Source organism: Brassica oleracea, chromosome C7 (genome assembly GCF_000695525.1).
Source record: "Brassica oleracea var. oleracea cultivar TO1000 chromosome C7, BOL, whole genome shotgun sequence".
In the NCBI taxonomy this organism is placed as follows: domain Eukaryota; kingdom Viridiplantae; phylum Streptophyta; class Magnoliopsida; order Brassicales; family Brassicaceae; genus Brassica; species Brassica oleracea.
The window spans coordinates 46291024-46304016 of NC_027754.1; the positions used below are offsets into that span (position 1 = coordinate 46291024).

The 12993-nt window shown below is 37.1% G+C and overlaps 1 protein-coding gene across 2 annotated transcripts; it reads right to left on the minus strand.

Annotated features, from left to right (window-relative positions):
* Positions 1-155: 155 nt before the first annotated feature.
* Positions 156-12767, minus strand: LOC106307020 (myosin-15-like). Of its 2 annotated transcripts, none has more exons than XM_013743850.1 (38): positions 12516-12767; positions 12280-12426; positions 11078-11223; positions 10827-10983; positions 10684-10742; positions 9940-10096; positions 9691-9840; positions 9467-9603; positions 9230-9376; positions 9039-9140; positions 8793-8850; positions 8606-8707; positions 7930-7967; positions 7725-7851; positions 7468-7641; positions 7233-7364; positions 6604-6713; positions 6343-6403; positions 6070-6247; positions 5643-5848; positions 5351-5470; positions 5165-5263; positions 4866-5087; positions 4108-4247; positions 3928-4027; positions 3701-3751; positions 3500-3589; positions 3139-3309; positions 2860-2991; positions 2522-2698; positions 1924-2061; positions 1656-1726; positions 1463-1562; positions 1328-1384; positions 1174-1230; positions 985-1065; positions 812-897; positions 156-500 (listed from the first exon to the last, which is right to left on the minus strand). In XM_013743850.1, the coding sequence occupies exons 1-38, from the start codon at positions 12639-12641 to the stop codon at positions 350-352; spliced, it is 4557 nt and encodes a 1518-aa protein (XP_013599304.1). In that variant the 5' UTR covers positions 12642-12767; the 3' UTR covers positions 156-349. The 2 variants fall into 2 exon arrangements, with proteins under 2 accessions (XP_013599304.1, XP_013599303.1); XM_013743849.1 differs by having other exon boundaries at positions 3701-3763.
* Positions 12768-12993: the final 226 nt, after the last annotated feature.

A 12993-nucleotide genomic window follows, 5' to 3' on the forward strand; every position in this document is an offset into this window, starting at 1 on the left:
AACATAGTTGTTGGCAATCACCTCTCGTAACAATAAAGTTCTAAAAGAAGCAACTCTAGTAAGGAAAACTCAAATGTATAATGAAGAATGATAATATTGAGAACTTCAGCGAATTATGAGAATTGATAACTTAATATTCACAAAGATGTTCTACCATTTACAGTTCCCCTAAAAGAAAAAGAGAAACTGACAAAGTTTTACAACTACAGATATTTCGCCTACAAACATGTAGTCTACAGTTACCAAAAGTCAAAAGCTTCCATTGTTCATTTCTCAACAAACAGAGAAATTTGCAATGCCAACTGAAATTTTCTACCTTACGCTGATGCCTAATCAAAGCTCATATGCATCAAAGGATTTGCTTCGAGACTGAAGCTGTTGAGGGTTTCTTCACAAGGGACTGTGCACAAGTATATTCTGATACAAACTTTGGTGGTTCTGTTTCTGATGGGTCTAAAACTGGAATAGCCTTATCTATATCTTCTGCCGAGAAAGGAATGCTGCACATACACAAAATTATACATTAATCTGTATGATGCAGACAACTTAAGTTACTTCTAAGTTATGCGAGAGACACTTGATTAATGAGAGACTCTCAACTCTCAACTCTCCCAAACCACACCCTCGAAAAGCTAAAGCTTATTTCAATCTACGAGGATTCTCAGAACTTAACATGCCTAACCACAACTTTTAACGCTTGGCCGAGCTAGAGATATAAACGTCTGTGTTTTTACTACCATATTTCCATTTTATTCAACTTACGTAAACTTGAGAACCAACTTAGTAAAAAAAAAACGGAAGAGAATAATACCTCATATCATCATCCAGCAAGAATGAATTCGATGTTAGTTTTTGGCTGCTATCCTTGTCAACAAGTACCCTCATTTGAGAAACCACCTACCACACAAAGATGTGTTAAGGTGTTTTAATTGACATTCAACATAATTAAACGCCCACAACTAAGAGTTTTACACATTAACTCACCTCGCTTGAGACACTTTGAGTTCCATATTTATCATCCCAGTACAGCGTACTTATTCGATATATTTGCCTTATTGTCAATGCCTACAACAGAATAAAAACCGCGGAGTTTTAGTGAGATTTCAAAAGTGCTTACGGCCAGGAATCATAAGGAAAGAAAAAAACGGAAGCCATAGAAAAAGTTAGACGTACCGGGCATAGATCCTGACTGATTTCATCCAGCGATTTTCTTCTTTTCTGGTGTATAACCTAGGACAAAATACAGAGTTATAAAAAGTATAAGCCAATAGAATACAAGTTCCACTACAAAAAGAAACATGACTACTTATCAGAGGATGAGTTTTACCAAGAATCCAACAGCTTGTCTAATGAAACTTAACTCGTGCCAAGATGTTCCTGAAAACTGTATTCACAAAATTTTAGATCACGGATGGCATCCATCCATCTATGAAGCAACTAACGACTATATAACATGGTTTACCTCCTCCTTGACACCGGCTATCCACTTCTCCAATTCTGTAATTCCAGATTTCACATATTCCCCATTTGAAAATGTGCAACATTCACGTCGAAGGAGAAGACTGAAAAAGAAAGTTGGATTATATATATGCAGATAACAAATGTAATTTGCGCTTAAGAAATAAAGCAAGAACTGGAATTAACATCACATTTACCTGTTGAAAAGTGATAGGTTGATAAATGAGAAAACCTGAGTCACAAGCTTGCGAATGAAGAACGAGGGTACCTACCAATACAAGAGTCAAGTTTAGAAAAAAGAACAATGTAGATATTCCTAAAACACGAGAAATCATGCTACATGAACATTCTAATACCTAATCCTCAAATGTGGAGAAACAGAAAAATCCCAAAGTAATTACTATGTCTACGACAATAAAGGGGGTAGAAGCAGACATTATAATTCAAACAATGGGATGTGCGTACATGGTTTTCTCGTAGGCGGGACATAAGAGAATCCAAGAATTTAAGTATATTTTCCCATTGACTACTTGGTGAGCGCTGCGGCACATCACTTGGTGATCTAGAGGATTTTCCAGCAGTCCCTCGTGAAGCCTTGGGTGCCTTGAGAATCATCAGAGAAACATTTAAAAAGTTATAACATATTTCCACCAAACTTTTCTGTATTTTGTAACTAAGGAGATGTAATCTCTACCACAGCTAGTAGAATACAAAATTATTAACGCTATCATCATCAAGTTACAATTTTAGGAATATAAGGTACGATCAAATCAGATCTTCTGTCACATAAGAAAAAACAGAAAATGATGTATACAACTTGATTTTGTTTAGTTTTTGTCTTTTTGATAAAAGGCTTTCAACTTGATATTATGTATATCAAGTTGTATGCCAAAAACCACAACTACAACGAAGAATATACGAGAAAGACCAAATGGCGAATAAATTCTCAGTAAATGTGTATTTTGATGCATGTTAAAAGAACTAAGCATTATAGTATCCAATCAATAATTTAGAAAAGCACTATCAACGATGCTTGAATATCTACCTACTTTCGGACTCTCACCTGAATGCATAATCCAAGAAGCGGTGCTAACTCTTTCTTCAAATTATCACGAATTAGACCATAGATCTTCTCCACGCATGCTGTCAGATGCTGTTTAAACAATATTGCTGGATATCTTGCTTCTATATGCGGAACGCCATCGTCAGCTCCATTAACTTTAAAAGGAGACTTTGCTCCCTGGTAAGCAAGAAACAGAACATCAGTGAAACAAGTTAACACGCAACTTCTGAATCTCACTCAATAAACAATAGACGGTGAGAGTTTAGATATAGCAATTTCAATTCCATATAAAATGAAACTTGCAAACTACTCAAGTGGAGATATTCAATAGAACTCACGTATGCCGACCTCCCAGAACGCTGAGCACTAGCATTTAGAAAACTATTTGTCTGCAGATTTCTCTGCAAGAGGCATAGAAGTGCTGAAGAGTTTGAAAGCCAATATGGTAATACACTGTTTTCATCTCCACCCTGAAATAAACATAAACAACCAAAGTAAATCATAACGTTAAATGGTTCCTATCATTTTGTCTAATTTGGAAGAGAGTTGACAAGATCCCTTCATCAAGAGAGAGATCAAGACTCCAGAGGGTAAAACATGATTACAACAAGAATCACCTTAAGGGCTTCATTAATTCCCTCGATAATGATGTTAAATGTGGCTGTGCTCTCAGATTCAAAGGCGTGCCAGTGCAGAAGACATTTGTATATTACACAAGTAGCCAGGGGCTTATCATCACTGAATCCCAAATTTTCCTTGATACATCTGGAGAGCAATTCGTGGATCTCCTGCAACAGCATTAAAGTGGTAACTTATGTCAAACCCACTATCTACTTTAGCTAACAACAAGAAGACTCTATATGAGAACAAAGGAAAACAGAATCTGAGATAATACAAACATATTGATTAGAACATGATACACTCAGGTCAGGAAAACCAGTTTCTTCATTCACAATAAAAATGGCAGTTAATGTGTACCACGTTTCTTTCTGCAGTGAATTTGGGTCGACGTGACTCTGACAGGCTACGTGAAAATGGCATGATGCGTTTTGAAGGCGTGGGTGTCTCCTGTATATATCAATGACATAATTAGGGTACTCATTTTCAAGCATTTACAATCTAGAAATGAAAAAAGGATATAGGTAATGAAAAAAATGAAGAAAATAAGTATTTACTTACGAAAACAGATGTCCTGTCAATCTGAGCTGGTACAACAGCACTAGAGTGTTTCTGTTGAGGAGACTGTAATAATGAGCAGTTGGTAAGAAGTACAGAACAAAGAGAACAGGATGACAATTAGTTAACAATGCACGGTTCAAAAGATTAAGATATCCAGCAACAGAGTGTATACTTTCGTACATGCATATAACAAAAAGTGCAGCAGAGAATAGTAAAAGATCACATACTTCACCAAGTGTCCGTCCTATTCTCTCTGGGGATATACTTAAAGTCTTCTGCCTCAAGACATGGTTCTCGTTCTTCAGGTGAGAGAGTTTTTCCTCGAGGCTGAATAAAAACACTCAAAGAAGATACCTGTTAGACACAAACCTAAGGTTGACTTGAGAAAAAGACCTGCAACTACGTACCTTTGAACACTTGTCTGGAGTTCAGAACATCTATTATCAGCTTCTTTCAACTTCTGTAGTGTATTATTGCAATCCGTTTTAGCACTGAGAAGCTCCTTCTCCAGAGCCAGATTCTTCTTTTCCAAGGAATTCATCGAATTCTGTGATTAAAAAGCGTTAGAAAAAAACAATGAACAACCAAGACGACAGAAGGAGCAGTGAATAAAGAAAAGAATAAGGCATACTAACCAAAGATTTACTAACTTTTGAGACCATTTCTCAGAAATCTTGCTACGTTTTCAAAAATGCAATTAATATATATATTATCGATTCACCCTTTCCCGAAACAGGATCAAGTTAAAATAGTCCATAACCAACTTGTCTATAGCCAGAAAAAAATGTATATACTTGAAATCGCAGGCACCACTCTTAAAGCACAGACTGGAGATTATAGAAGATTTTAACCCAACGGAAGAGACACAAAGACTCTTTATGACCAAAAAACCTGTGTAGCTTTTAACACACCCCCAACAAACCAAAATGTATGAAGCATCAACTTACAAGAGACAGATTCCTGTTTCTACGTGCAAATATCAGTTGCTGCAAATTTCTACAGATTTTAAAGTCTTTGCTTATCAGTCAAATTGAAAGCCTAAGTAATTTGAACTTACAGAAAAACCAACGATGGAGAACGGATCCTTAAAAAGGTATCCCCAGTTCACGAGCATGACAGAACAAGCTCTTATCATGCAGTCAATATAATAAAAGAGGAAAATTACCTTCAAAGAAGTGTTATCTTTTTCCAGTTCAACCATTCCATTAAGTTCTCTTTCAACAGCAGCCTTCTCCTTCATGGAGATGTCTAGTTGCTTTTGAAGTACTGCATTCTTATTGCACTCATTAATGGTAGCCAGCCTAGCTGCATCTAGTTTGAGGCTGAAGGATTCCAATGTTTTCTGAAGCTTGGATATTTCACCTGACTTGGCCTCCTCACCACTTGTCTGGATTTAAAGCACTTTTAGTTATTTACTCTGTTCATGGGATCAGTACTATATAGATGACAAAATTGGCAACATACTCGCAATCGTTTCTCAAGCTGCAAACGCCATTCAAGATCTTCTAACCGCTTCTCAAGTTTAGTTTTGGCTAATCGCAAAGCACCTGCTTCATTAGCAGCCTGCGCAACATCGATTTGCATATTCATCCTTTGAATGATAGGTAGCGAATTGATAAAATCCTGCTCTCAACCATGACTAGAGCATACCTGTTTAAGTTTTCTAAACTCTCTCTTCGCAAGCTTCTGCCGCCAACAACATTGTATAGCAATAATAGAAGATTGGCGGTGCCTGAATGCTGTGAGAAACTTATGCATTTTCCAACGAGCCTAAGATATTTAAAATATACAAATATTAAACAACATGAAATGCATTAGAGACTAAAATGATGAGAGGTTACACACATCAAGAAACTAAGAATACAAATTACCCTATATAAAAACTTAATAGAACAAAAAAGTGTAACACATAATTTATCATGAGCTTGGAGATCCTAGGTACCTGAATGAGAGAAACAGCTCTGTGCTCTTTCTGATGAGCAAAATTTAAACGAGCTGAGTCAGCGCGGAGGCAAGACTGTATTACTAATGCAGCCGATACAAGTTTCACATATGCACATCTTGACAGCCACCTGCGCGCATGCTTTTGTACCAATACAGCTGCCGCTGCATTCCTTCTGGCGGCATAGGCATTTCGGGACAGGCATCCTTGACAACAGATATTATTATTTTTTCTATTAGGCTTAGAAATGAAAGAAATACTAGTACCCACAATTTTCACGCAAGATGCATGTGAACATGGTTAACAAAAGAAATCAATAAATAATTTTCAGAGAGTAGGGTGTCACATATCCGAAGATTTCACAAAGTGGCCACAAAAATTTCGAATGCCAGAGAATAAGAAGAATAATAGTGAATGAGAAAGGCACCTCTACAGTATGCTTGAATAGAAATTGCACAAGCCCGGGCAGCGATGAAGTTTTGATGCGTAACAAACGTTCTTAGTCTTCGCTGAATGAGTCTTGCAGAAGCATCAAGAACTTCAGTCCGCCTAGAGTCCAAAATGCCAATTTGACCAGCTCTAAGGAACACTTTTGTCCTTCCTAACTGTGAAAGATGATACAAATATCAACAAATCAATATCTAACAGGGAGCCATGTATTAGAGAAAATCCTTTGTTTTTAGCCCACCAAGAAGCATACCTGATAATTCCCCAGACCTAACTTTCTCAAGATTTTCTCGGTAAGTGCCTGCTCATCATTGCTGCAAATAATGTATTATTAACAAATTACTCTTGCTTGGCAATAAATTCAATGCTTGAGTTTTATCTATTTTTTCCGCAATCAAGCGGTCACAAAGACGTGTAAAATAACTTTTACACAGGTTCACACAGTTGCGGGGAAAACTATAAGATAATCAACACTCCGACGATAAGCTTAAAACCATCCATCCAATATGCGTACCTCTCATCCATGAATTCTGGGGCTAACAGACCAAACCGATCCACAAAGTCTGAATAATACCTTCGTGTGGGATACCCTGCAAGACTAATCCGAACAGCTTCCAGTACCCCCTAAGAAATTGTGAAATACAAGACGTTATCGAAGTTAATAAACAAACAATGGAAAAGGACTAAAAAACACGAACATGCAAATATTAGTACAACCAACTGAGACTAAGCTAGATCACTTCTATTGGTCAATGAGAACGACCCAATCATGTATTTTGGAAAGCAACTCTAATATAACATGTACTGCAACATGTGAATTACATAAAAATATGCAAAACGATCATCATACATACAAAATGCATTCTGATCCTTTTGAACTCAATAATGTTATAGATGATCAAGACTAGAAAGAGCATAAATATGAAGTTTCTAGCCTATCATGGCACGGGAAAACATAATGCATATTATGACAAGAAAAAATATAATAATGCGAAAAAAGCTTGACACACTTCATTTACGTAAGAAAAGAACGATCGAGGCACCAAACTAGCTATAACAAAAACTGACGATTTCTCGCATTGTATTTAGACTACAACTACCACGGAAACGTGAAAAAGAACTAAGATCACATAATATACTAACCCCACAACGAAGTTGATGTAAAACACTAAGATTCTCAAACTTTTGAGGTCTGTTGAGTGTGTTTGGCTTCACACAACGAACATAGTGAGGCTCCGTTTTGCTGAGAGTTTCCATAAGGGCTTGAAGTTGTTGCTAGAATCAAAGTTAATGATCAAATCAGACTGGGTTCACGACCTGTTCTTAATATTCATAACAGAGTATCTTGCAAATACAAATAGCTGGACAGTTTCCTGACCTTAAATCTGGAAGACACAGAAGAAAATTTGTAAGAAGACCTGGCAGACTCCTCTGGCACGGAGGCAAAAAGTCCAGCAACAAAGGGGCATCGTGAGGAAGATAACAGATTGCAGTGCTCCACTATAGTATAATCACGATTTTTATCCAGAAAGGTTTCAGTCTGGTACGTAACCTGCAGAAATGGAATGGGAGAAATTCGATGGGATTTGAAGGAAACAAAAAAAACATTAAGCTTAGTCCTAGAGCAAGACTTGCCTTGCCAGCATAATGAGAGAGAGTAAAGTCCGTCTCTGAAAATTTTGTCTTCTCCAATCTTGGATGAGATTTACAGTTCTGGAACAGCTTCATTGAAAATGACTCATGTGTTGATCTAGGAAACATGCTGCATAAAAAGAAAAAGTCAGTGAACAAAAAGAGCATACGTATTGTGAATACAAAAGATGAGACGGTAATATTTTACCAAGCTTCATCCAAGAGTGCAATTACCCCAATAGGTTTCTGCAGGCAGCAAAAATATCAATATTAGAATCATAAGAAGATAGATCAGTTTTGCTTCCATGTCTGCTTTATTTTCACACAAAAAAAAAAGACAATGCTTGAGGCTGGTAACTACAACAGAAATGTTCTAAAGAAACTCTATTATTAAATTCCACCACACCAGCAAGCAATAAAACTATCAACCGATGAAGGAAATGTCTTCTAACTAAGTTCTCGTATTTTTGCAGCTATAGACTGGATCATTTATCGTCCATGTTCTATTGATGGGAGTAGCAATGACATCATAGTAAACAGACGTGTGTGAATGTATTGGCTACACTAACACAGTCTCATCAAACCCCACTAACTCTTTAGAATTGGCACGATTTAAATTACCCTGTTTAAAAAGTGATGAATTCTATTTCTCGACAATCTAAGTAAAATAATAGTAAATTAAAAATGACATGAGAATTTAAAACAATGTACTATAGTCTATAATCAAAATCATGACCAATGCCCTCCCTGAATGTGACAAAAAAAATTACTGAAGTTTTGATACAACATAGGCTATTGCAAGTTTCAGAGATCACAAAAGGTTAAGGGGCAAGAAACTAGAACAGAGTCTTAAATATAAATCTAACTGACATGGAGAAACATACCTTCTCTATAAGGTCCACGACATCCTGGTTGTCGATAAACTCAATAAAACTCCAATTAATCTCTTCTTTTTTGTACTCATCCTGCTCCATCTTAAATACATGCTGAAAACAGAGAAGGGATCATAAGGAGAGGAAGCAATGTCCCTAAAGTCTGGCTAAACCTTTGAGAATGATGCTCCTATATTACCTCATTGAAATGCAGCTGCAGCTTTTCATTTGCAAAATTGATGCAAAATTGTTCAAAACTGCAACGTGCAAACATGTATTGGTTTTCATTTTTAGATAGAAACAAGTATATCAAGCCATCAGAAAGACACCAGCCCATATATAGTTTACATAGTTCTAAACATGGTGCACCAATAAACTCTCAATGAATAGGGCTAAGAAAAGATATAAACAATTATTTAATAGTTTAACAATTAAAAACACTAACCTGTTACTCTTAAAGCATTCAAAGCCATAAATGTCCAGGACTCCTATTTGAAAATGGGAGTTCGGATCTTGCCCAACAGACTTATTAATCTTATCAACCAACCTGACAAGCGTAAATTAAAAAGTTCAAACACAAGTGTAATGCATTAACAAATATCCACTCAATAAAGGGATGAAGCATAAAAAGCAAACCAGTCAAACAGACGGGCGTAAACAGTCTTCGCTAGTGCATCCCGGCTAGTAACAGCAGCATTACAGTCAAGTGCTTTGATTATGGTACCTTCACGGGTCAGAATTGAACGTGTGCAGAGAGAAGCCAGTAAAAGATTTGCATCACACCTGATTAATTTTGCAGAATATAACAATTAAACAAGCTATCTCTTTGTACACCGGAATAAAAACTGGTACTAATCAGAGTATTCCATGTACCTGAAAAGATCAGCAGCCATCTGCAGATGATTTCTAGATTCCTGATCCTTTACTACTGAAGAATCATGCTCTTTTCCCGAGGAAAACTCAACATTTCCAAGATGCAGAATGGCAGCAAGCGTGCGGAATATCGATTCCTGATAAATTATTGGGGCGGTAAGCAAGGACTATCAAAAACTGACAAAAGAGAAATATATATTAAATCCAATTAGAAGTCAGAACACCTGCTCATCGTGACTTATGCCCACAATATCCATGGCCCTCCTTGTATTCTTATACTCTTCTGCGTTGCTTACTCCCTCCAGGTCATAGGTCTTGCTTTGATTGAGATAATGAAATTGATGTGGATTGCTTAGTTTGTATTTTTCAGCGTCCTATACCAAACAAGAAAAGATCTGTTACAGGTAAGCTCAGTAACAAGAGAACCGAAACCAATATCTTATGAGACGTATAAAAAGCAGGAAAATAATTACACTCCCAGAAGCGCAAAGCTGATAGAAACAGTGATAGTTTCTCTCAGGGTCTGTTATCCGGACTACACGTGATCTCTCCAGAAGATAGGTTCTGATTGCAGCACCAGATATTCTACCATTTGCGTCAAATTGGATTTCCACAAACTTGCCAAAACGGCTGTACAAACCACCAAAATTCAGTAGTTTGGTCAGTAAACCCGTCAAACTAAGGAATCTTAAAATGTAACTAAAAAAAGCTAGGGCAACACACACGAATAACTGCAGCTAAAATGCCATATGCATTCAATGTTTGCAAAATAAGATTCTAAAATTATAAACACTAATGTTCTATACATGCGAAATGAACAAGAAAAGAAAACCTAGTTCCTCCCGCTAGCAGTAAGATTGTTACCATATTTCACGTGCAAGGAGTAGTATAATAGACCAAATAAACCCAAAATGCATTCACATTGGTACAACTACAAGGAGTTGTAAAGTCTTAATGGAATAACTTATCGATAGATCATCTATCTGAAGTAGAGCTACGACCATACTTAACAAAAAAAGGTTTAAAAACCACTCAAGTTTACAGTTTCAGTACAAGAAGATAATGGTTAGTTTCAGTAGAAGAAGATAATGGTTTCTAATCATTTATGATGATACCATCATGAAAAAAAATTCTTGAGAAATGACATAAGAGCAATTAGAGAAACACCCCCAGTCCTTACCGAAAAAAAAAAGAAAAAAAGAAAAACAATAACCCACCTGGAATTATCGTTTCTAACTGTTTTCGCATTCCCAAATGCTTCCAACAGAGGATTTGACTGCAGAAAAGAATACTTATATTAGATCAGTCGCAAACAAAGAAAGTCAGATATGATCGCCTAATTGTGTGAGAAAAATCTTACTTCAAGGACTTGCTGCTCAACGCTTCTATTATCTCCAGCAGCACGTCCCCCAACATATGTAAGATACTGCATGATAAGTTTAGTTGTCTCAGTTTTTCCAGCTCCACTTTCACCGCTAACGAGTATAGACTGACTTCGCCTGTCGTCAATCATCGCTCTGAATTATGAAGCATACATGTGGTTAATTGATTAACGTGACAGAGAGTAACAGGTAAAAATATCAGCACAAGTAGGTAAAAAGGGTAAACCACCTGTATGCAACTTCAGAAACTGCAAAAACATGAGGACTGAGCTCACCGAATGGTGCTCCCTTGTACTGCTCCATCATGTACCCATTATAGAGATGTGGAAGCTTTTTAAACGGATTAACAGCGATCAGAATGCTTCCAGTGTATGTCTGCAAAAGAGATAGAGCGTAGTTGCAAGAAGATACAGCAGTCAGGAACAAGAATAGACTGACGTTATACCACAAACGTTCCAAACAAGTAGTATCATCTCAATAGGGACATAAATAAATGAAAGATCAAGCTGCCACCAAAATATTCAAAGGGAAAGCCAGCAGCATTCCATCAAAGAAATCTAGGTGAGTGAAAAAACATGAAACATATTGTTTTCGCCAACTAGATTAGGAAACGAAGCTCTCCTTCTTGGGACGGAATATTAAATCTTTATGATTCACAGGCAGGGCAACAAACAAATAAAAAGTGGGCTACGATTATACAAGATTGATTATCCAGTCAATAGTAATGCTTATATTGGAAACTAAAGTTACAAGATGTTTCTAGAGCATCTGGACATCGTTTAAGCAAGTTTTTCAAGTGAATGTCTATAATAGTGTAATGATATATACACTAACACAGTAATTCAGTTTAAAGATCAGTCTTTTTAGCTAGACAACATAACAGGTCACGTTTATAAGTCGGAATCAAGAGAAACCCATCACACAGACACAGCCTAAAATTAAATTATGCAACAGGACATCTGGCCCAAAGTGTAATTCCGCATTACCAAAGGTGGCATTTGATTGGTAAAGTAAAGCATAAATACATAAACAGTAAGGCGATATCCTATGCTGTTCAAAACGTTTTTTCAAATCACACAAAGTGCTCAGTTACATGTATCATTCAAGTACTGAAACTCAAACACACAGACCTCAACTACATTTTACAGATACCTAAGAATTCCCAAAGATAACAGACATAAATGCATACTTCCCAGCTAAATTTTAAGTCTTCACCACACCCACAGTAACTGGACTATAGTTGCTGCTACATGGGCTAAAAACTGAATCTACTTCATGTGGAAAACATGTCTTAGACCACAATTGGATACCCAATAAACTCCAAAAGCAAACTGATAACGCTAGTAAAAGTCAATAAGGAATGTAATCCCACTCAATAAAGTACTCCAAGGCAGTATAAAAACTAAAACTCAAACTACAATTAACACTCACGTAGATATCATTGAGAGCGTATCTCCTCTGTAGATTGTAAAGCACACCAGCCTCGTGCAAGTAAGTCAGCTTAGTCATATCATCCACTCCATTACGCTCCTCCTCGTCTGGATCCCTCCGAAACAGCTTCTCCGAGGAGACGAAAACCTAAATCCCCGAAGCAGCGGCAAATTAAGTGGAGAAAGCGCAAAGAGGAGACAGACGAAGCAGAAGTTTTCCGGCTAAATCAATCAAACCTGATTTCCGGCAGAAGTCTCGACGTGGACCTTGTTTCCCGGAGAATCGAGCACGTCGCCGGCAACCCAAGCTGAATCCTTATCCTCCACCCAAACCTTGTCGCCCTTCCGCAGATTCGATTCCATTGGAAGACAATCTCTACTGAACTGGACTTCTGGTGAGCTCTAGAAGATTAGATTGGGCGACGCGAGAGGCATAGAGATAGAGATAGAGAGAGAGATGAAGAGAGCGCGTTAGGTTGCGCCAGATAATTTTTCAAATTTCAAAGTAAATCTTTTGAAACCCTAAGGAGAGTTAGGTAGGTAAAGAGATGACGGTAATTACTGCTCCAAAACAGTTTTTTTTTTTTGGTTCAATCAAACTGCAACCGTAAAATGTTAAAAAAAAAAAACAATTCCCGCCCTCACGGATCGCATTAGCATATGTTTTAAGTTTGTGCTATTGCCAAAAAAAAAACAAAAAAAAAGTTTGTGTACA

Bases quoted from the DNA above. Each gene is read 5' to 3' on its own strand.
- LOC106307020 (XM_013743849.1), bottom strand. From the start codon at position 12,641: ATGGAATCGAATCTGCGGAAGGGCGACAAGGTTTGGGTGGAGGATAAG. The intron at 7,852-7,929 runs GTAAAATATTAC...CTTTTTATGCAG, and splicing joins GCACTCTTGGATGAAGCTTG to CATGTTTCCTAGATCAACAC. The intron at 1,563-1,655 runs GTAAATGTGATG...TTTCTTTTTCAG, and splicing joins AACCTATCACTTTTCAACAG to TCTTCTCCTTCGACGTGAAT.